This window comes from Triturus cristatus, chromosome 9 (assembly GCF_964204655.1).
Source record: "Triturus cristatus chromosome 9, aTriCri1.1, whole genome shotgun sequence".
Classification (NCBI taxonomy): domain Eukaryota; kingdom Metazoa; phylum Chordata; class Amphibia; order Caudata; family Salamandridae; genus Triturus; species Triturus cristatus.
The window spans coordinates 105,449,099-105,472,934 of NC_140592.1; the positions used below are offsets into that span (position 1 = coordinate 105,449,099).

The following is a 23,836-nucleotide window of genomic DNA, read 5'->3' on the forward strand; positions in this document are numbered from 1 at the left end:
AGGTCTGGGAGATAACAGAAGACATAGTTTCACCTTCTTCGACTAAGCATCGGAAAGATGACAACAGAAGAGACCAGCAGTGGTTCCTCCAACTCAGTTCCAAAGATGGAAGAGTTGCATGTAGCTCCAGCTGACAAGAGGCAGTGGGGGAGAAGCACGCCTAAATTATGGTATAAACTGAGTAGTGGCGACAGCTTTCTGCACTCAAGCAATTAGAGAGGGGTAAGAGAAGGTACCAGTGGAGGACAAATTCCCATAGATGGTGTTTGGAGAACCCCTCCCCATTATGATTCTCCAACTCCAGTCCCCCATTGGTTCTTAGCAGAATGTGCACACAGAAGGGGTAAAACAAGAGTATATTTGCCGTTAGGAACAGAACAAAATTTACTTTAATATGGAGACAAAAGTTTTAATGTAAGGCTCGCCTGGTACAAGTCACAGCCATGAGCATCGTTCCACCATGGTACATTTTCCATTTTTTGCAATTGACGTTACTGAAAGGGGAGGAAAGCATGAAGAGTCAGCACATCACACTACTGCTTTTTGCATTTGTTGGGAACTCTTGGAATACTTAGATACCAAGCCTTGGCATTTTGTGCATTCTTCTATAGAGAAGTGGTTAGGATATGTGCTCCCAACACGTCATGCATGATCAGTGCTCCCACCGTCTGTTGACCGCATCCTTGCTTGGATGGCATTGGTGGGTATAAAACCACTGGCAGTGCAGGCAATGGCCCTGCTCGTCTTTCTCTGGCCTTTTTTACTCGGAGTGAAATTGAAAATCTACGACCACTTAGTCCTTACCTCATCCTCTGGCTTTTTGTTTTAATTAAACATGGCACAGACTGAATGCCCACCTCCTGGAACCTTCCCACCTCCAGGCCCTAAATCAATAAGCTGAAGTAACATGTCACAGTGCACTAACTTATGTGATCTAATACACTTTAATTTCACATGCAAACCCATTAGATAAACGTGGGTCAATCAAGTGCTCCCGAGTCATTGAAAGCAGGCCATGTACATGATATACCAAACAAAAATATAGCTGCACCTCAATACGTGGCCACGCCAGTTTATTTCAGTAATAATTCCCTGCGTTTAAAATACTTTGATTTTACTTATTCAGTATTTCCTTTTATAAAGTGTCTCGCAAATTCGGTTTCGAGCTAAGCATCCCCCTTTCCTATGAATTCCATCTTCCCAAAACATTCCAGACGCAATATTGTTAGTCAAGTGCCTAGAAGTATTAGAAAAGCACCTTTCCGCATTATTCTATCCCTACACTATCCTTTTCAATCAAAGCAGACTAACATGTCCACTTCTCATATTTCACTATACTAATTCACCACCAATCCCTTATGGGTTCCAGAGTAGCGTGCTACTCAGTGAAAAAGCACTTCAACACCTCATCAGGGGTAGCAAGCGCTATATGAAAGCAAACCTTTTTCCCCTCTTCTATCCCTCCCCTTCTCAATCCAAATAACTGAATAACTGACTAATATCCACTACTCAAATTACTTTCTTACTTCACTATACTAATCCTTTCTGGGTTCCGGAGTAGCACGCTACTCACCAAAAAAGCGCTTCAACACCCCATCAGGGGTAACAAGTGCTATATAAATGCAAACCTTTCCCCTCTTCTATCCCTCCGCTATCCTTCTGAATCCAAATAACTGACTAACCTACCCACCACTCAAATTACTTTCATATTTCACTATACTAATTCAACACTAATCCTTTATGGGTTCCGAAGTAGCGTGCTACTCATCGAAAGAGCGCTTCAACGCCTCGTCAGGGGTAGTAAGCGCTATATAAATGCAATTACAATACAATAAAGACCGGAAGGTAGCCCCGAAGTGACGCATTATCAGCCAAGCGCGGTTGGTGCTCGTCCCAAACAGAGAAATGAAAAAAAAAATGTTTCCTTCTCTTTTTGTCGCTTTTGACACCACGCAGCCCAAACATTCTGTTAAATAAAAACCGCATAATAGTACATAATGTAGGGCTATACTGCCACCTGCTGGACACCTTGTAAACCTGTTTAAGTAAAAAGACTAGCACAATTGTCTCAGAACAACTAAAAGCGAAGTCTAACAGGACGCGGTAATTCAAAACATGGTTCAAGTATTGCATCTTAATATTTGACTAGCGAGATCCCCATTTTTAGGTCTTGCCTGAGCCAGAGCATGCGCTGCTCTGGCGAGACATTTAGTAACTGTGTTTTAAAAGTGCTACCCAGAGGCTTTTTCCCGCCACCAGCTTGCTGTTACGCGCACAAGCGCGCGACGTGCACAGCTGCCATCTGGCTTTCTGTAATGGCTTATTAAGCCTTACAGCGCGCACGTGAATCCCCTCCCTCCTCGTCAGCTTCATTGCCTCCCACTCCCTTCTCGTCAGCTTCATTTCGCGCCGCGCCGCCGTGTCACTTTCACAGCCGCGCGGCCATTGCTTGTTACACATACGACTGTTTTTAGTGGCTTCGTATACAGCTGTGTTTTCAGTGGCTTCATGCGTGCTTCTGTTTGTTTCATGGCTCATTAACTCCCTCGTCATCCACGCGTACGTGTTATGCAAATAAAGCCTTTCCTCCATAACATGCTATGCTCATACTAAGCTTGAAGAGCACAGAGTTTGAATCGCTAACTGAAACTATCTAAGGGAATCACGCACTCTGGGTCTTCTCTTCTTACAGCCAAAGACTGATCGTTTCTCGTTGTCCACCCACAGTTCTCAGGTTCACACAGCAAGACGCGGGAGACCAAACCACCGCGCGGCGCTCTACAGAACTCTTTGCGCATGCGTCAAACTCCATCCCATCAAAAAACGCTAGAGCGCCTATAGTGGGAATTTATAATGACGCGCAAGTGGTGGCAATTTGTGAACTTCCTGAGAAAATTAGAAAGACTCAAAACAACCCCTTTAACTTTTAGAACTAATTTATGGTACGTAGCCATCACATTCAGATGTTATATTTCTTTGTTGGACGGTACCGCTGAGAACAACAATTCATACGCCACTCCAAAGCTTTTTCGATGCTAGAGGACAAGCACTGGGGCTGTTGGTATGTTCTCTGTTGGGTTGCGCAGAGGCTCCTGACATATGTTGGAATTCAACAACTTCATGCCTTCTGTGTTCATGGTCTCTCAGAACGAGGCTAGGAACGCACAGAATTGTGTTCCACCCCCAGGCGTCATATGTTGCCTGGAAACCAGACAGTGCCAACATCAACTGGGGGGTGAGTATTGAACTGAGTACACAGCGCTTCCTTCGATGGGTGTCCGTACGTGACACCGTGTTCTTTTCACGCTCTGCAAATTATTATGAGTTGAGATTAGTTAAGTGCACCCACAACTGAAATCTCTTGTAAAGCAAACTGTATATTGAATGGGGAGTAACAGTGTTCCCCATCATACAGCGTTTAAAGTTGTTGGGGAGGGGGCGTTAATGTGTGACGACAGGGAGAAGGGACGTAGCTTGGGAGGGGGGGTTGTTACACCCCATAATAAATGCATTACTTACCTCCCGTAGCTTTATTTTCTGGTTCATGCTTGTGGTAGGGTTTGTTTTCCTTCATGTGCCATGTGTACGCTGTTTGCCTTGTTTCTTCCTTGCATGGTCCCACACCGGTCCAGTTTGGTAGACCAAATGAGATGCAGTTGTCTATATTGGCCACGCAGCACAGGGCAGCACGATAGAAAACCAATTTGGGCCAGAGCCTAGCATGTAGCAAATAAGATTAATGCGGTACAAAATGGGGTGGTGATGGACGGAGCATCAGAACCAATCAAACACTCACATCCAGTCAACAGATCTGGGTTTGATCCATTACCGTTCTTTAGCAAATAAGATTAATGTCAGCAGCGTTGCAGTAGTTTCTCTCGGCTAACGAATTGGACTCCTAAGTAGTTCGGTCCTGGTAAAGTGCTTGGGTGAGATAATGTGAGATAGCAGAAGTAAGATTCTTTTACAGTGAATCAAATAAAATGACTGAGCTCTTGACTCATAACTGGCCTATTTTGTTGCTTGATAAGCTTCAACTTGAAAATCCTGCAAGCTTCAAACAAATGCTGCTCCTTCCTCGCTTAGTTCGATACCAGTTTAATGGGCTACAGTGATTGATGATCGTGAATAATACTTATTCAAAAAGCCTGGCCCTTTTGTCAGCAGTTTGGTTTGCAGGTATGCAGTGAAACAAAGTAATGTGCTCCTAAGGTGTAATTTATTAACAACTGACCATCAATTAATGCAGGCGTTAAATGGGTTTTACTTTGGGAAAAGTGAGGAACCTACATAAGAACTCGTTTTACACCTCCGAAAATGTAAACATTTGGCAAGCTGGATAATGAGCGCAGGGGATAGAAAAGTAAGCATACGGTATTATGACACAAAACACGATTGAATATCTTTTATTAATTTCACGCATGGCTTTCACACGCTTAATTTCGTTTGAGCTTCGGACAAATGAGGCACACGCTTTGATATTTGTGTTTCTATTCAACACTTGCATGGTGGTGTAGCATGCTTTACTCTAGATGCTGCACGTTTAGGGATCATTCTCACTAATTGCATTTCATTATTCTAAGGGTAATGAGACCACGCTCTCACATTCTTTCAACAGAATTTGTCACATTAAACTATCGGGCCAATTATTCTTCTTTGTTCCACTTCATTACTCAAAGGACTAAGAGTACACACTATCCCAATCTTTAAACAGGACTTGTTACTGTTTTACATTTTCCTTTACACTGGAATTACTCAAGACGTCTACAGACTTTTTTAGAGTCAAGATACCTATGGACTTAAGTGGAGGATCGACAATTCACCAGCATCCTATTACACGGTGGACTGTACTTTGTAAAACTGTTATCTATTACCCTATGAGTCAAACGCTACTAACAACCCCCATGGTTTCATTACCCTTCAAAACATTTGCCTGGAATCTATTGTGCAGGTCACTTCTCAACCTCTGGAAAAGCCACATGCTTGGTAAACGAACGCTCAGAAGAACGCAGGGAGGAGAGACTTAAAGCAAGCATTGGCACGGAGAAGTTTGTGTGTGGCAGAATGAAGAAAACCACCATACTTGGGGGGGGGAGGGGGGGGGGGGGGGGGGAACATGATGAAAATCTGAAAAACAGGTATTATTCGTAGTGTTGTCATGGCCCGCCTATTCTGGCAAGAGCAGTCAGGCACCCAGCAACAGAATCCTTATGCATTGGCATAGCCAATAGGTCTCGCTTTTGTGACCTTATAAGTATTTAGTTATGCAGCACAAAATTCTTGGTGCAACAACATCAACCGTTGCATGGCTAAACACTTATACGGTCCCAAAAGCGAGACCTATTGGCTATGCCAATACTTGTTTAGAGGGTGGTGGAGCAAGGCTGAAGCAGTAATCCACTCAACGCCATGTGGCGGCTGAAGGGTGTTCTCTTTCTGTGCACCTATAAGGGAAGAGCTTAACGGTTGTGGGTGATGGCCACCGAAGGAGTAGTTTCTTACCTGTAACTCCAGTTCTGTAGTAGGGGTATCTCTGTTATAGTCATAATCTATGAATAGTCCCGCCCATGTGCGGGGACCCCGGAGCAATCAAAATATCTCTTAAGCTGTCCTGCATTTGCAAACCTGCAAAGACACTTAAGAGACAGACAAAATAATACAGCCTAATAACAATATGGCTGCACTGGCCAGCACTTCATCCGAAGTGAACACAAAAGCCAAAATAAAGTTTAAATGTCATTTTTATTCACATCTGACAAGTTCCTTTATTGTATCACACTCCCTTCACCAAAATCCCTTTAAACAATAGAGAGGAAGGGGTGGACAGACAAGCCCTATAGGCTGTCATTATGTGTCTGCTAAAAGGATACCGTGCCTTTAAGGAACTCTCCAGAGACCCCCGGTATCCCAGGATGCACAGCCAAAGCAAGTTACTTTCAGTTCTTTTTGAAGGTGTACAACAACATGCCTGATACTGTCAGTTTACTCCACCGGGGAGGAGGAAGGGTCGCTTATGACTATAACAGAGTAACCCCTACTACAGAACTGGAGTTACAGGTAAGAAACTACTCCTTCTGTAGTAGGGGATGTGTGTGTATAGTCCTAATCTATGAATAGAATGGCAAGCCCAACCCAACAAATAAACAGCGGTGGAGTAAAAACCGAACACCAACAAATTACTGTGCAAACAAATTCCTCAGCGAAGCCTGTCCAACCTGCGCATCTGCCCTAGCATCAGAGTCCAGGCAGTAATGCTTTGTAAACGTATGGACCGACTTCCAGGTGGCAGCCTTACAAGTGTCAGCGATTGGAACATTCCTAAGCAAAGCTGTAGTCGCTGCTTTGCCCCTAGTCGAATGCGCTGTAGGCTTACCCCCTAACGTCTTATTAGCTTTCTGATAACAGAGCTGAATACAGGACACAAACCATCTGGAGATGGACTGTTTCGAGGTAGCTAGACCAGTTCTTACCGAACCATAATTTACAAACAGTTGATCCGACCTGCGGATGTCTTTTGTCTTATCTAGATAGAATTTCAACACTACGCACATCTAGTGAATGCAGAGACCTCTCCGCCGGAGAGGAGGGATGCTGAAAAAATGTAGGCAAAGTTATCATTTCATTTACATGGAAATCAGATCTCACTTTAGGTAAAAACTTAGGATGAGTACGCATTACCACTTTAGAAGCATGGAATACAGTATACGGCTCTTGACAACACAGAGCCTGAATCTCACTTACTCTCCTGGCCGATGTAATGGCCACAAGGAATGCAGCCTTCCAGGATAAATACTGCAGAGAAGCCTTATGAATAGGCTCAAAAGGCTCCCTCATTAATCTGGACAATACCACGTTCAATTCCCATGGTGGAGAAGGTCGTCTAACAGGGGGAAACACCTTACGCAAACCCTCCAAAAAATCCTTAATCACAGGGATTTGAAAAAATGAGGTTTGGGAAGGGCCCTTCCTATACGCAGTCAAAGCTGCGAGATGAACTTTAATAGACTGAAAGTTAAGCCCAGATTGAGCTAACTGCAGCAGATCAGGCAGAATAACATCTTCTTTACAGGATGTAGGGTCAATGTCCTTTGCCGTGCACCATAAGCAGAATCTCTTCCACTTATAGGCGTATGAAGTCCTCGTAGACGGTCTCTTCGCCTCTTTCAAGATCTCCATACAGTCCTGAGGTAGGTTCAAGTGTCCATACTGTACTAGCTCAGGAGCCATGCTGCCAAACTCAAGGACGAGAGATTGGGCTGAGCCATCTGTCCTCCGAATTTCGTGAGAAGGTCCGGCCGACACGGCAGGCGCCGGTGTGGTAGAACAGACCGGTGAAGAAGGTCGGTGAACCACCATTGCCTCGGCCACTCTGGAGCAATCAGGATCCTCCTGGCTCTGGATTGCGACAGCTTGATCAGCACCGCCGGAATCAGGGGAATGGGTGGAAAGGCGTAGAGAAAGCTGTTCGACCAGCTGATCCATAGTGCATTCCCCAGTGTCCCTGGTTGGTAGTACCTGGACGCGAAGTCGCGGCATTTGCTGTTTTCTGCCGTAGCGAACAGATCGATATCCGGAGTGCCCCACTCTGCGAAGACGTCTCCTAGCACGTCGTCGTTTAGCACCCACTCGTGATTTTCTTGAACGAGCCTGCTGAGCGCATCGGCTTGGGCATTCTGCACTCCCGGCAGATGGGTTGCCGTGATCGTTAGGTTACTGGCCACCAGCCAATTCCAGATAGTCTGTGCCTCCCGAGACAGCGTGCGTGAACGGGAGCCCCCCTGCTTGTTGAGGTAATACATGGTAGTAGTATTGTCCGTCTGAACTAGCAGGGAGTTAGTCTTGAAGGAAGGATGGAACGCCTTCAGGGCCAAGTGTACTGCTCGGAGTTCCAAAAAGTTGATGTGGTAAGTCATCTCCGTCTGTGACCATATCCCCTGAATCTGAAGAGGGCCCGAATGCGCTCTCCAGCCCTGGAGAGACGCATCGGTCACTATGGTCTGGGCTGGAATATCCTTGTGAAAGGGAGTCCCCTTGCAGACATTCTCTGAGGAGCACCACCATTTCAGAGACTGTAGAGCGTGTTGGGACAGATGAATCTTGTCCTCCCAACGCCCCCGCCTCTGTCCCATTGATCCTCCAGACATTCCTGCAGAGGCCTCATATGCAGACGTGCATTGGGGGTGAGAAAGATGCAAGAAGCCATCGACCCCAGTAAAGAGGCCACCGTCCTCACTGCAGGAGAGTGGGCTGAGAGGAGGTGCAGGGCCTTCCAACGGATAGATAAGCGTCTCTTCCGAAGGACACACGCTTGCGTTCAAAGTATTGACTGAGGCCCCCAAGTACTGGAGACACTGCACAGGGATCGGCACTGACTTCGTCATGTTGATGTGCAGTCCCAGGCGATGAAGCAAGGCAGCTGTCCTGTTGAAATGACACTGGGTTTCCTGGTACGTGGAAGCTTTGATCAGCCAATCGTCCAGGTAGGGATACACAAACACTTTGTTCTTCCGCAAGTGTGCTGCCACCACTGCCATGCACTTGGAGAACGTCCTTGGTGCAGACTTCAGACCAAACGGGAGTACTGTATACTGGTAATGGTTGTTGCCTACCAGAAACCTCAGGAACTTGCGATGCTTTTGTGCGATCGGCACATGAAAGTAAGCGTCCTGCAGATCTATGGCGCACAGCCAGTTTCCTCGATGCAACTGAGGGTAAATCTGATGCAGGGACAACATAGGGAACTTTTCTCTGCGGATCCACTTGTTTGCTTGACGCAGATCTAGAATAGGCCTTAACTCGTTCTTGTCCTTTTTTCTGACGAGAAAGAACCTTGAGTAAAGACCTTTTCCTTGTTGCCTCAAAGGAACAGTCTCTATCGCCTTCTTCTTTAACAGAATGTCCGCCTCCCACTGGAGCTCTCGCACCATGTAGGGAGAGCGTACTGGTGGGACCTGTGGAGGCGGGCTGGTGAAACGAAGACTGTACCCATTGCAAACAATATTCAGCACCCCCTTGTCCGGAGTTATTGTTCTCCACTCTGCCAGGTAGTATTGAATACTTCCTTCCACCGGAGCGGGTAACGGATGAGGGGGAAGTGACCTTTCAGGGCTTCGGCCGGGCCTTTGTTCCCCGACGAGGATTGATGCTGTCCTCTGCCCCTCTGGCGCTTTTGAAAGGACTGCCTCGGGAACTGTTGTTGTTGCTGGTGTGGTTGACCAGACTGACGCCCTTGGCCGCGTTGTTTAGAATAACGCCTGCCATAGGAACGGAATGATCTCTTCTGTTCCTTGGGTTTTTCCAACCCCACGGCTTTCAGGGTTTCTGCTTCGGCCTTCATGCGGGCCATTTCGTCATCCGCATGAGACCCGAACAACGTCGTGCCAGAGAAAGGTAAGTTTGCAATCTTTTGCTGCGCTTCAGGCTTTAGAGAGGTAAGTCGCAGCCAGGAATGTCTCCTCATGCGTACTCCATGACAGTACCCATGGGCCGCCAGCAATGACACATCCCCCGCTGCACTGATGATCTGGTTGGAGACCATCATGCCCTCATTCAACACCTCCTGGAAGTCTTCCCGTTTATCCCTAGGCAGGGAGTCAGCAAACTGTTGCAGGGAGTCCCATAATGATCGGTCATAGCGACCCAGCAGAGCGGAGGCGCTAGCAGCCTTCATAGTCGTGGCCGACGTAGAGCACATCCTCCTCCCCAAGGAGTCCATCTTGCAACTCTCCTTATCCGGAGGAGCCGTGGAAGAGGGCGACGTGGCATGTTGCTTCCTAGCCGCAACCACAATGACAGAGTCCGGGGGAGGGTCCAACCTGAGGAACGCCGGGTCCAAATCAGGGGCCCTGTACTTCTTTTGCAACCTTGAGGGAGCAGACTTCACCACGGCCGGTGTCAAGAAGACCTCCATGGCTGGTTGCTCCAGACCTGGCACCAAAGGGAGGAGGGGGCGTGATAGATGCGCCTTGTGTAATGTCTCGAATATCACAGAGGTAGGGGGAACTGGTACTGTCACTGAGATTCTCAATTTTGCCGACCGTCTCATCAGAACATCTTGGAAAGTGGCAATATCATCCACTGGCGAGATTCTAATAGGCGGTGTTTCCGATAACGTGGGGGAAAGCCGTCCAGTGCCAGAAGAGTCCGAATACCTCGTGCCTCTGGATCGAGATCTATACCTCCGTCGTCCATGCCTTGTGTGAGTGGACGATCTGTGTCTGCTCCATGACCTCCGGCGCGATCTAGAGCGTGATCTCAGTCTTAGGAGCCACTGGCCGCCGAGGAGAAGGCGGGAGCTGTGGCACCGGAGGCGGTGGCAGCGAAGGTGGCGTAGGTCGCTTAGGAGGCGCCACCGGGAGCCGGGGGTCAGGAGGACGTGGAGGAGGAGGAGGCGTAGGATGCTTCTGAGGCCGAGGCTGAGGTTGCGGTCGCGGCAGAGGCAGCGGGTCCATTGGCGACTCTCTCCGTCCATCACTCCTTGCAGGAGAACCCGGACTAGCCCTGTCCGGACTTCCGTCCACCCTTCTCTTTTTTGCGGGTCTACCCCGTGAAGAGGCCGAAGTGAACGAGGGAGAGCGTCCTCCTCTCCTAGATCCACGACTGGATATCGTAATCACTGAAGAAGTGTTACCAGTCCTTGACGTCGAACCGTGCGTCGACCTCGTACGGCTTCTCCTCGCCGCTGAACGTAAACGGCATCCCCTCGACGTCGAACGGCGTCCCCTGCCTTTCCTCGACGTCGAGCTTCGTCTCGACGGCGAGCCTCTCGACGTCGACGGTGAGCGACGTCACCTCAACGGCGATCTCCTTCGCCTCGACGGCGATCTCCTTCGCCTCGACGGCGATATTTTTCGACTCGACGTCCGTCGCCGGTGTCTCCGCGTCGACGTCGATCTATGAGTCGATGGCGAAGGAGGCGAGCGGGCTCGCCTCGACGGCGAGCGGCGCTGTCTGCGGGGCTCAGTACGACGTCGATGGTGTGTCGACGTCTACTGTGAAGCCTTCGACGGCGACCTAGTCCGAGGTCTCGCCGGCACCTCTCTCGACGTCGAACGTAGAGGACGCCGAGATCCAGAGCCCTGGATCGACGGCGAACACACCGGTGCTGTACCTCTCGCCGTCGTCGTCCTCGACGTCGAACGGGATCTTCCGGCCGGTAGGCGTCGTTTCTGCTCCTTTTTCTGCCCGGAGGTCCCTCCAGTGGCTGAAGCATGGGCAGAGGATGGGGAAGGAGATCCTCCATGCCCAGAAGTCCCACCTGTTCTCTGCTTCTCCTGTCCCTGCAGCTGTCACATGTAGCAGGGACATGTGAAGATGATAAGCAGAGAATACAGACATCATGTGAGTCCGTCTTGGCCATTTTCCTCCCACACTCAGGGCATTTATCAAATAAAGCCATGCTAAGAGTGGGTCAAACTGCACCAAACTACAGGATGCAGCAGAGAAAGGCTCTAGACGTCGAATGAACAAACTTTTATCTTCAAAAAACCAATTTTAGTCAAAATATCCACCCAAAAGGGTAGAGCTCAATGTTCCCGGGTCCTGTTAGCAGGAGCCGGAAGAAAGAACTGAAAGTAACTTGCTTTGGCTGTGCATCCTGGGATACCGGGGGTCTCTGGAGAGTTCCTTAAAGGGACGGTATCCTTTTAGCAGACACATAATGACAGCCTATAGGGCTTGTCTGTCCACCCCTTCCTCTCTATTGTTTAAAGGGATTTTGGTGAAGGGAGTGTGATACAATAAAAGAACATGTCAGATGTGAATAAAAATGACATTTAAACTTTATTTTGGCTTTTGTGTTCACTTCGGATGAAGTGCTGGCCAGTGCAGCCATATTGTTATTGGGCTGTATTATTTTGTCTGTCTCTTAAGTGTCTTTGCAGGTTTGCAAATGCAGGACAGCTTAAGAGATATTTTGATTGCTCCGGGGTCCCCGCACATGGGCGGGACTATTCATAGATTATGACTATACACAGAGATCCCCTACTACAGAAGTGCGGTTATCGTCTTGCGTGACTATGTGCTTGCCGGTAAGTGTGAAAGGTGAATACGCATTTGTTTAGCTTGCGGTGTACTGGCACCCCCTGGAGGCCATCAGTGGCGAGCCAAATATCCCAGCCACTGCCCTTTTCACTGTCTAAAAAAAAAAAAAAAAAAATGCATTAATCGGCAAAAACAACTAAATGTTGGACAGAAAGTACCTCAAATCCAAGAGTAAGCGGTCTGCAGCGGGCATTCAATAGCCAGCTCGGTGAGAGCACTCTTCGTCATGTCCACGACCCCTCATCAATGTAATTACTGTCACTGAGGGGGCTCCTGAAACCCTACGGGTTTGTTAAGTTAGTTGAAGGGAGGGTTTGTTTCCTGCCTTTTGTTACACTTAACTTACCTGTTTCTAGAAACCCATTTTATGTATCTACAATGTCAGGGTGAATTAGCACGTGAACCCATTCTACTAATTTAGGACCGAAAACAAATAATGACACACAAAGCTTTGCTCTCTTGTGAGACATGGGAGGAGAGGCGAAGCATGTTCAATTCAGCAACTAGACTAATACATCAGCCAGGTAACCTGGGCCAAATCCTGGTCCCCACCTGGCCAAACTGAGATTCTTGGCTAATTACTTTACGTTTCTATGACACATTTTGATTGTCAAATTTGAGAGTCCACTGAAGTAATTAAAAACCGGTCGTATGCAATATAAAAACCTTACTTTGTATGATTTAAAAGCTAATCTTGCCTTACATATAATAAACATTTTGGCCAAATTATAATATTTGCACATGACGTTTGCTTTGCATTTCCTAAACTCTTTCTGGCTCTTCTTGTGCTTTGGCTCCAAGCTGGGCAACTGGCTCCATAGTAGGATTGCACCAAGTGTCAGAGTTGAACAGAAGCGATTTTCTAACTAACAGAGTTATCTGTCAAAGACCCTGACAGGGGTAACAGTTATAAATAAAAAAATGTAAAACAAAAATAAAAAAAAAAAAGGACAAATCTTCTGAACTTTTTGGGAAACCCTTATTGAGGCTATCCTTCTGCTGTATAATATTAATAATGTTTACTGAAGTTTGCAAAATAAAGGTTGTGAAAATTAAAAAAAAAAAAAAATGTATACTGAAGTTTAAAATTAACCGTATACATTCGATTGATTAAAACGAATGCAGACTGAAATCATTTGCAACAAGCAATGACAACAAGGTCTAGAACTGGCTGCTGCACCTCTGGGTTTGTCAATTCTTGTTTTGTTATTTTTTTGTAAAATATTATTGTTGGGTAGCTGCCCACCAATATAATAAAGTCTAAAGTCAAAAATGTTTTTATGGCCTCAAAGTGCACACATTGTCATACGCAAGTAGTCACTGGCACTGAAGAGAACTCCTCTGTGTGTGGATGTGTCACTGACAGCAAAGTTAGCCAATGGCTTAAGTGGGCTGCCCCATGCTGTATGCTGCAGTGGGTTGGCGAACAATGTGAATGACAATAGGCCAATAGATCAGCAGGGCTGGCTGAAACCCCATATGAGTTAATAGATCTATAATTTAGGTAAAATAATAAGCTCTTGACTAACGACAGACCATGGTCGATAAACAAGCAACAGTTTTTATGTTAATACAACGTATTATTTTCACGTAGACTCTCAAAATAGAGACAAGATTTCAGGTATTTATTGTGTAACTCATCTGACTCTTAACATCGAGAGTTAAAAATGCTACAGGCACTTACTTCACTGCTCTTATAGCTGCCACACATATACACTGCAATGCTACTGTAAAGCCTAAAGGAAGAAAAAACATCTTGTTTGCCAGCAAAAAGTACAGGATTATAAAGGAGCCAGTAATTCTAGATTCCACAAGAAAAGTGTTAGAAAAAGGTATTAAAATGACCCTAATGGCACAATTGGTGTGAAGAAATAAGGGAGGATCTGCTGAATTTTAGACGTATCGGTGGAAGACTAGTACCAATGATTTTGGAGAAACATGCATCCAAAGACATTTGTTGTTAAGAAACCAAATATGAAATTCATTAATCTCCAAAAACGGACTTCACTTCAAATGATCACACAGATCAAAATTGGTATCTCAGCATAGATCACCACCGTTTTACTCCATACCTAAAACCCACTTCAAGCGCAGGGATTAGCAGGATCCAGTTTTCCTCCCCAACATGGACGGATGCAAGAGAGGAGGAGGAGGGGCTACAAGAAGCTGTGCGCCATGCTCCTCAGAGGGAACTATGCTGTAAAGGGTGCTGCTGCCTGCCGGAGAGGCCCCGCTCCATCTTTAAACATCAGAGAAGAGACCAGCGCAAGGGACATCATAGGCAGTTGAAGGAGTACTATAGAAACAGCATCACTGGGCCGACCGGAAAAGACGAAGTCAAATGAACTGCTCAAGTTCTTTCTATGAAGCATGAACTGCATGAGCAATCAGAGCTCCCAAGGACCTTCTGCTAAAGATCTCGGTTAAGACTGCCCCATCAGAAGAATGAAAATCCCTCGGAGCAAGCAGAGCTTGAGGCAGTTCAATACTTTGACCTGCAGAGCTTAGTGAGCAATGTGTAAACCTTCCTAAAGTGCCAACTTCATGCAACCGGTACACAGTCCCCTAACTGTGCAAGAAAACCGGGGAGTTGGCCACAGCCCTAATCAGGATAACAACCAGTTTTAAGTTCAATACTAGCAATTGTATGTTTCTGCTATTGTGAAAGAAATCAATTGTTTTAACATCAATGCTATCAACTGGAGAGATTTCTTTTAACAAAGGGGTTTTCAGTTTGTGTGGTGGATTCCTGACCTCCATCAAGTCCCGAGTTGGATGCAGTATTCCTGGCTCATCCATACACACAGGTGAGAACCCTCAGTAAACAATTTGGTTTTAGCTAAGGAATTTCGGTGCTCAATTGCAAACTTCAGTGACAAGACCAAAGCATTCCTTAGGTCTTCGCCCACAACACAAAAGGCTTCCCAAAGTGATGGCTTCCAACAGAACATGCATTTACTCTACAAACCACGCACATTAGCCGCGGCTAAAAATATACCGGAAATGGACCAGAACACCTCAAAGTAACACAAGTGCTAGAAATATGCTACAAAATGCAAAATATAATGAAATATAATACACCAGCCATCAGATCACTAGAACTCTGTACTGCAGTGAGCAGAAAGCCAGTGGAGGCGTCGGCCTGCGAGAGGGAACCGATGTTTTCCCATCCCAGAGTGCAGTTTATAGATTGCCAATCTCTTTGTGGTGGTGTGACAGTGCTTCATCATCATAAGCACACCCTTAAAGCCTTTATGAACCAGAGAGGCGGTGAGATGCTATGACAAGGATGCAAAGGAAGCGGTCCATACTCACAGGAATGCCTTGGAGCTGGGGCTTGTCCAGAAGATTGTGCAACTCGTTTCGAGACGCTTCTATCTTTTCACGGTCTGCGGCATCAACCATATACCTGTTCACAAGGGGGAAAACAACCACATTACTGTAATGTAAAGTCCAGACTACACTTACACCACCTCAGGAAAATCTAATGAAATGCACAGAATATACGGCATTTCACACTCCTGAGAGCAATATCGTCTCCTAGATACAAAGCATGCTCATCCAGGCAAGACCAGAGCTGAGGGCGCTTCTCTGACTTCTGACACAAAAACTTCGGGAGAAAACTGGTGGGGCAAAATTATTTAAATGTGCAGCTGTGCATGTGTTAGCAATGTAGAGGCAATAGAGGGAGTGGAGGCAATGTGGAGGCAATAGAGAAAGTGGTAGGGAGATGTAAAATAGTCCCTCATACATTGAAAATAAATGCACTCAATTGGAGGCTGAAATATACTCCGAAATATGGAACATGTGGTACATCTACTTCTCTGGACAGAACTAAGATGTGATGGGTAAAGACTTCCACTAATGGCTAGAAGGCTGCACAAAAACCTCACAAAGTAACTGGCTGAAGGTGGAGGGATCAAAGCCCTCTGGGAGTATACTGGAAATCGGTCTATTTAGACCTAAACAGGAGGAGCCCCATTCAACAGCAATAATGAAAGAAGTTGAACTCTGTTTGACGGTTCCTGCTCACTTCGACCCCTCTTAACCATTCAAGCCGATGCCAAATCTTTCTACAGCTGCACGAGCTAGAAAATTATTTGAGTCCTGTGAACATATCTGTCACTTTGTGAGCAGCTCAAAATGATTCTTTGGTAAAAACTCACCTTTTAACTGAGGACGCCTGGGAAGAAGCGGACACCTTAGCTGGGCATTGCAAAATTGTTAATTTCTGAATCTTTACAACAAGACAATAGGGGGAGAACTATACAAAATGCAGACTCAAGGGAGGCAGTCATGTTTTGCATTTGACATTTTTATAAATGCTATTCCCTCCTCCTGTGCATGCTGACGGAAAGGAGTTCCGAAGCCCCATTTAAAAAATAGTAATAGAAGCCCTCACACACCAGCTTCTGGCCCCAAAATTGCATATTTGTGACTTACACTATAGCATTAACTCCTCTGCAGTACCTCTCCCACATGCTCCGGAATCGAGGCTGTCCGCCGATGTCCCAGATCTGAAATAGAAAAACTGAAAATGTATCCCTGGGAGGGTTCTGTGAAGAGAAAACAACTGAGCTACATAAACCAGTGTGAATGAACTCCCTGAATGTTGTACGGGTTCTTAAGTGGATCTGCAGATCAAGAGGGAGGCCGCAACTAAACAAATATCCAAAACACACATGTGCCAGTTAGAGCTGGCGAAGATCAGACCCTTAGAGAGTTACACAATTGCTTTTCAGATCTGTGTGAAATGCAACCCTATGTATGTCACATGTAACAGCCTCATTCATTTCTGGTTTTATAGCCAGTAGCAATGCACTGGCTGCCACCTGTGAGGCCATACAACCATACATGCACCTACAGAAACGGTGCAACCACAATCCCAGAATCCTAAACGTAGTCCCTTGACTAGGGTAACTGCTTGAAGAGGTCACACAAGACTTGGGTTAATTGGAAGCTGTGCAACTGACCGAGTTCGATGACTCTGAATTGATCGCACCGTGCAGATACCTATGTAGGCCCTGCAGGTCTATGAAATGAGTGCAGCGTTTATGGACCTATAGAATGCACGTAGCTTGGAAGGTGCATTTTGAGAGAGTAGAAATGTATTATGGAGACGGTGCAGCTGTGCTAATGTCCAACCTACAAAGCTGGTGCTGGTGTATTATGGAGACGGTGCAGCTGTGCTAATGTCCAACCTACAAAGCTGGTGCTGGTGTATTATGGAGACGGTGCAGCTGTGCTAATGTCCAACCTACAAAGCTGGTGCTGGTGTATTATGGAGACGGTGCATCTGTGCAAATGTCCACCCTACAAAGCTGATGCTGGTGTATTATGGAGACGGTGCATCTGTGCAAATGTCCAACCTACAAAGCTGGTGCATTATGGAGACGGTGCATCTGTGCAAATGTCCACCCTACAAAGCTGATGCTGGTGTATTATGGAGTCGGTGCATCTGTGCTAGTGTCCACCATACAAAGCTGGTGCTGGTGTATTATGGAGAGGTGCAGCTGTGCTAATGTCCTCCCTACAAAGCTGGTGCTGGTGTATTATGGAGAGGTGCAGCTGTGCTAATGTCCACCCTACACAGCTGGTGCTGGTGTATTATGGACAGGTGCAGCTGTGCTAGTGTCCAACCTACAAAGCTAGTCCTACTGGGTGTTAAATGAATCCTCAATCGCTTCCCCACCGCTCTAGCTTCAGGAGTATTTGTTCAGGTGCCATTTGTCAACGGGAAAAATTAGTGAAAAATACTTTCTCCAAATTTCATTAATGGATTTGTTTTACTCCAGAGAGGTTTACGAGAAAAAAATCTTGATCTAGACCAAATACCAAAGAAAAAGTGAAATAACTTCAGAGAGTCCTGTGGTGGAATGGTGACCGAGAAACTCGCGAGGCGTTCTTGCTTCATATTTTGTGCCTGTTGCAGTGGTTCCTGCCTACGTCGACACTGTTAGATCTCATACCCCTGAGTGCTGAGAGAGAGATAAAGTGGGGATGGGATGGGGGAGGGTAAGAAAATCCTAATCAATACATTCTGAAAATGAACAAAAGTGGCGATCTTGCTGCCAGCCCTAAAAGTATTATTTTCTACCCGAACAAATAACACTGTAGAATGGGGCTGTATCAGCCTTTATAGTAGGTTTGTCACCATAACCAAACTGCACTGAGAGCAAGCTTTCCCACAATACAGCCATCAAAGATACAGTCAAAGTACAACTACGAACACAATTATATACAACTTTATTAAAGATCATCACAATCTACCTCCAAAGTTTTTCAGAGGGGGTAACACCACCAAAATCCTTGCCTAATTAGGTATTGTTTGAGATTCTACAAAACGAATACCAAATACCATCTACAAGCTTTTCCATTAAGTCAGTCAGACCTCACTGCATACATGAGGTCATGTTCATTATTTGGACATTTCGAGATATTCGTAAAAAACAAAGGAGATCCCAAATCTATTAGGTTGCTCTTCAGGGATGATACGAACTCTAGGGGTAAACAGTAATAAAAATCCACTGTGATCCGTTTATTTCGTGCAAATCGCCAAAGGCATAAGTTGGTACTAACATGTATGCAGTGAGGCCCCATCTTGCTGGATCAAGGTGAGACTATACGGCATAAAATACTCTCTGGCTATAAATAATATTGCTAATACTGAGGGGAAGTATTATCAATAATGGGCCCTATTCATCTCCCATATTAAATACTCTATGATATTTCTAAATCTGCATTTGTTTCAGATAAAGATATACGCCAGAGATAGGCATTGTCCTAGCCGCCAAATCGCCTGTCAGCAATGTTTATTGGGACAGAGATGCAGGTATTTTTTACCATTGTTTTACATAATTAAAATCATGGCAGTTGATAGAGATTACACCTAACAATATAAATGCAGTGGGGCCTGAAAATTAGAACAAATCGATATATTGGCTATCTCCTTAACAACATTGCTTGCCATTATATATTCTGCCAAAATGAACTTGGGTATGATTGATGAATGAGATTTGTTTCCCTTTTTTTTGCCTAAATGTAGTCCCTTCTGTGTAATGTTGGAAACTTTGAGGTTACTCTATTACAACTAGGATGTAGTTAGTCTCTCTATAGGGCATTGTTTACCATTAGTGAAAAAAGTGAAAGAATATAAAATAATTTTTTAATGTGTAATCAAAATATATATATGTATGTTATTTTTCTGTATCTGGTTCCTTTCTAATGTTTGTATTATGTTTCATGTTTAGGGACTCTTGTTAAAGGTATTCTGTGGAGGATTTTAATTTGTCAGTCCTGAAGAAGGTGGTTTTTATCACTATACACCACCGAAACGCGTCGACGCATAGATTGTTTGGTGGAATTTGTTGCAGAACAGAACCCCGAGTAATTAGGGTGCATCGTCACCAGACTGTTTCTGTTTACTGGTACTACAAATCCACACATCCAAGACATAATCTGGATGTCTGTCATTGTTCCTCCCATTACACATCTATATGTATGTCCTATTGCTTTTTTAAATTTGTATTGAAAGTTTTGCTTTATAATTACATGTGCCCTTTTACACAACGTACATATATATTTTTTTACCTTACTGTCACGGTTGAGGTTTAAATTTAAGTCAATGTGTTTGACTTTTTTATTTTGATGTATTTTGATCATGTAATATCTTTTTATTGTGTCAATAAATTTCAATCAATGCTTTTTACTAATGAAAGAGTTCCTCTATTGATAATTTTCCAACACTACACGTTAGACGGTCATAACCTTGTCTGAATGCTTGCGAGTGGGTGAATGGTAGTAGGTTTATTGATGTAACATAAGTTTCTATTTCTGTACAAAGAGAAAATTCTTTTTAACCTAACAGTTATTGGTGCTCTATCTCTTTGTACTTGATTGAGCCCCTCTCCTTGTTTTGCAAGATATAATTTAATAAGGACAAAGCCAACAAAATGATAAATATTCAGTAATGGGAACGGGAGAAATTGATTTTTAATGTTAAAGTAAAGATAGCACCAAAAAGCACATTGACAATGATAATCAATGGTCGTGGTAGACCGGGAGAAGATGAATTGCAGTTAGATACCCCAACCAGATTCCCACCGGTCAAAGATTTTACCTTCTCCCTTAGGTTTGTAGGTCCCAACTAACCACAAAAGTTCACTTCTCAGTTCCTAAGGAGGGCACTTAGAGACTACTTTAAGGGTATCAGACCGAGGGTAAAAGCGAAGTCCAGTCCATGTCCCGTTGCCACTAGTCAGCTAGGTACTTGCAGGAAAAGGCTTCTTGCAACTTGTGGTATCTCAGTATTTTAAACAGTTAAATGCATCAGGCAGGAATTAGCCAGTTTGCCCATGCTTTAGGAGTCAGAGCACATACACTGGGGCCCTTGACAGCAGTGCCCCAATGTGAAGATATAAAAACCAGCAATCAAATAAGTTCCAGCAAAATGCAAAACAATTGGGAGTAAACACACAGAAAAAATATTTTCCACACTGTCCACAAGCCAATAACAGGCCAGTAGGTAGGTCCTAATAAGAACAAAGTTGTCGGCATAAATCAACAGACTAAGGCCATAACCTCCCATTGTGAACTGAAAGCTCTTTAATGTTACTACGGTTAAGGGAAGATGAGCCAATTAAAGATTCCCGAGGGTTGATGCAAGTAGACCACATGGTTTCCGCCTGTCTTATAATCTTGTCTGTTTGGTCTGCTTTAGCGCAACTGTAACTGGATGCCGCCATGTTTTCTTGCTCATAGTAACATTGACCACAGGATGTGCCAGTCTCATATGTTCAAGTGTGCTAAGTTTTGGCACTTGAGATGTGAATTTGCGAGTTAGCTTTCTCACCCAAATACAGTTTATATTTTATGTGACTTGTGAAACTATTTCCTACATCCCATGAACTCAGCTAGGGCACCTGGGACTGTATTGTGATGTTGGTTTCTGCAGTGCGCCAGAGCAGGAGTCTTCTACGCACTGCTTTTTGGCATCTTATGCGCATAGATTAACTCAAAACCTCTCAAAGCTCCACATATCATTTCTTAAAGCACGTTCTCTTGATAGAGCACAGAAACGCAGGGCAGTAATTGAATTAACTCTGAGATAATGTATGCACTGAAGAAGTCTTGCCTATGCCGTCTGTGCTGGTATTGAAAACAGCATCATGATACACCTCCCGACTGTATTCTTAGCGTGAATCTGGCCATTTGATCAATACTAGAAATGTGTGCATATTAGAAAGTGAACTTAGGTTTTGCTTTTGCTCAGAAAGATGGTCTCAACTGCTGGCTCCAGGGGATCCTCTGGTCAGTTGACACTCAGACCAGTGATTTTTAGGTCGACGTCTACCAGACAGCACAGATGTCTGTTTACGAAAGTGTTCTTGGGGACATTCTGAAAGCTTCCCTTGGAATGTAAATGCGTCCATCGCTTACCATAGGCTTTGTGGTTCGTGATTCACATTTGCTTGCTTTCTATTTGCTGACTTTATTTGATTTAGATCATCCAGCATGTCTTGGTCCCTGGCAGGGAGGAGCATGCTCTGGACTGGTTTATTTTGGGCAGTGCTCTTTACTAAAATCATAACGTGAACAATCCTCTTCCTCAATTTCACGCCCATGCCACAGGAAGTTAGGGGAGTGTTGGATTTCCGAAGTGAATGAGCAATAAACAGGCCTTTAAAGTTTGTTTTTATCCTATCATTCATTTCATTGTATGTGATCAATTAAAATCTTTACAAATTTCAAAATAATAAAAAAAAAGGATAAAAATATATCTTTACATTCATAAATAAAAATCATCCAACAATATTACCACCTTAATGCTAGGGAATATGCATTTTTTTTTTAATCCAAACATTGATGATATCCCTGGGTTATTAGCTAAAGTGCAGGTGCGGAACCATCGGCATATGTTATATTTGCGTTATAAATACATTTCCTAAATACATCTTTTTCATAGCAAAAACTGTGATATTACTTCAAACCTTACAACCAGTGTTTTAAAGACAATAAGCTGAAAAATTAGCAGGCCCTGATTAAAATAGCAAGTTCCTGGAAAAGTGCAAAATTATACAGTAAAATTTAAAGGAGGTCCTACTGATTAAATTGTCTCTTAATAAATTTTGCATCAAGTCCATTTGTTACATGGATGAGTGAACTAGACACACGCCAGCATTGTTCATACATTTTTATTTTCCTCCAGATTAACTTGCCGTAAAAGTTACCTTACTTCTGCCAGATATTTTACTCCCCGGCAGGCCAAGATTATAGAGGACCCTTCCATCCAGGGAATCACGGCTTGCCTGCACGCGCGCATGTTCAATTAATTAAAAATGGATTTTAAATACTGCCTCCTCAGGTTAATAACTGCTGGGCATGCACATAGCAGGTGAGTTAAAGTTTTCTTTAAAAAGCCACATAATCGACAATGTGCTGCTTGTTGGGTATTTTTCCAAGATGGCTGTAGGTCTTTTGAATCAAGCAAGCCCTTCCAATAGTCTGAGAAGCTCTTTTTTTTAACTCTATGCTAAAATGAGCTGCTAAATAAGCTTGAGGCTTCAAAGATGTGTAAGAATTGATCACGGTCCATCTGTGCCGACGTTTGGAAATTGCTTTTTTGTCTTCCAGAAAAGATTTCTTCTTTGCTGCGTCGTTGACGGATTTACTAATGCTTGCTCGGTCTGTCGTGTTATCCCATGCAATTTGTGTTTCCAGCACAGCCAGTGATGTGGTCAAGTGACTTCCCCATGAATTTGGGGTTTCTTGATCCATCTGATGTTTAATTTCTTCCCAGCATAAACTATTCAGTGTGCCGGGATCGGAGGAGCGGAATTTTATGACATAGCTTCACAAAGCCGCTCATACCCCGGAATTTCTGATTCTGGAGGCCGAATTCCAGCCAAACCTGAGCTCGAGAAGCAGAATTTGGAAGACTGAAAACGGCCGTATAAACCTTCGTCTGAAGTTCGTTTAACAAATCGGCCTCCTTGCCGCACCAAGTGACTAGGCCGTATGACAATGTGGGCAGGATTTGCGCTGCCATCACTTTTAAGAGGTGGTTGTGGTTCAGGCAGCCTGTTTTTTTTTTTTTACAGTAACCTATATGCAAAGACTAACAATTGTGCTTTGGCTTTTAGGGCCAATTTGTGTTCCTCATGTGTTGTACCCTGCCCTACTTTTATGCCAAGGTATTTGTAGGACACTTGCTCTTCCACCGTTGGCCCTTTCACAAGCCATTTAAACTGAATATTTTTAGTGTCCACTAGGCGAACAACTTTGGTTTTCTCTTTGTTTAGTTCCACGTTTTCCTGGTCCTAATAGGTTGCTAGGTTATCCTATCACATTTGCTGAGCATTCAAAGGCAGGGGTCAAATGTTAGGCTCGGTCTTCCAGGGAGCTTGGTGTTCACTTTTCTTTCTCGGCCTGCCAAGTGAGAAGATTTAAGTGACAATCTTCCTGGGCATGGGAATCTAAAAAGGTTTCAGGATGTTATTTTTCTAGCACACAACAATATGTAAATGCCTATAATAAACTATACAAATATTTCAGAATATATCAAAATTAGAAAAGCACACGAAGCACATTTTTTTGTAATTCTGAAGTGTGGTGGAAACAGAAATTTTAATAGAATCAATACACCAGGTGAGGCCAACTTCCACACATTATCGTTTTTGAGCTTTATAGTTTTATCAGTGCCTGTGCAAATGTAATGTTCATTTCAATTGAAAATGTGTTTGTGTAATGGTAGTGCACTACCCCACCAAGGATACTCCACTCTACGACACTCTAT

General features: G+C 44.5%; 1 protein-coding gene across 1 annotated transcript in view; it reads right to left on the reverse strand.

Annotated features, from left to right (window-relative positions):
- ARL8B (ARF like GTPase 8B) overlaps positions 1–23,836 on the reverse strand; it is a 106,618-nt gene that overhangs the window by 22,603 nt on the left and 60,179 nt on the right. Inside the window, exons 3-4 of the mRNA XM_085624505.1 lie at positions 16,486–16,559; positions 15,358–15,451 (exon numbers count right to left, since the gene is read on the reverse strand). Coding sequence (XP_085480631.1) covers positions 15,358–15,451; positions 16,486–16,559 — 168 coding nt within the window. The remainder of the gene's footprint in view (positions 1–15,357; positions 15,452–16,485; positions 16,560–23,836) is intronic.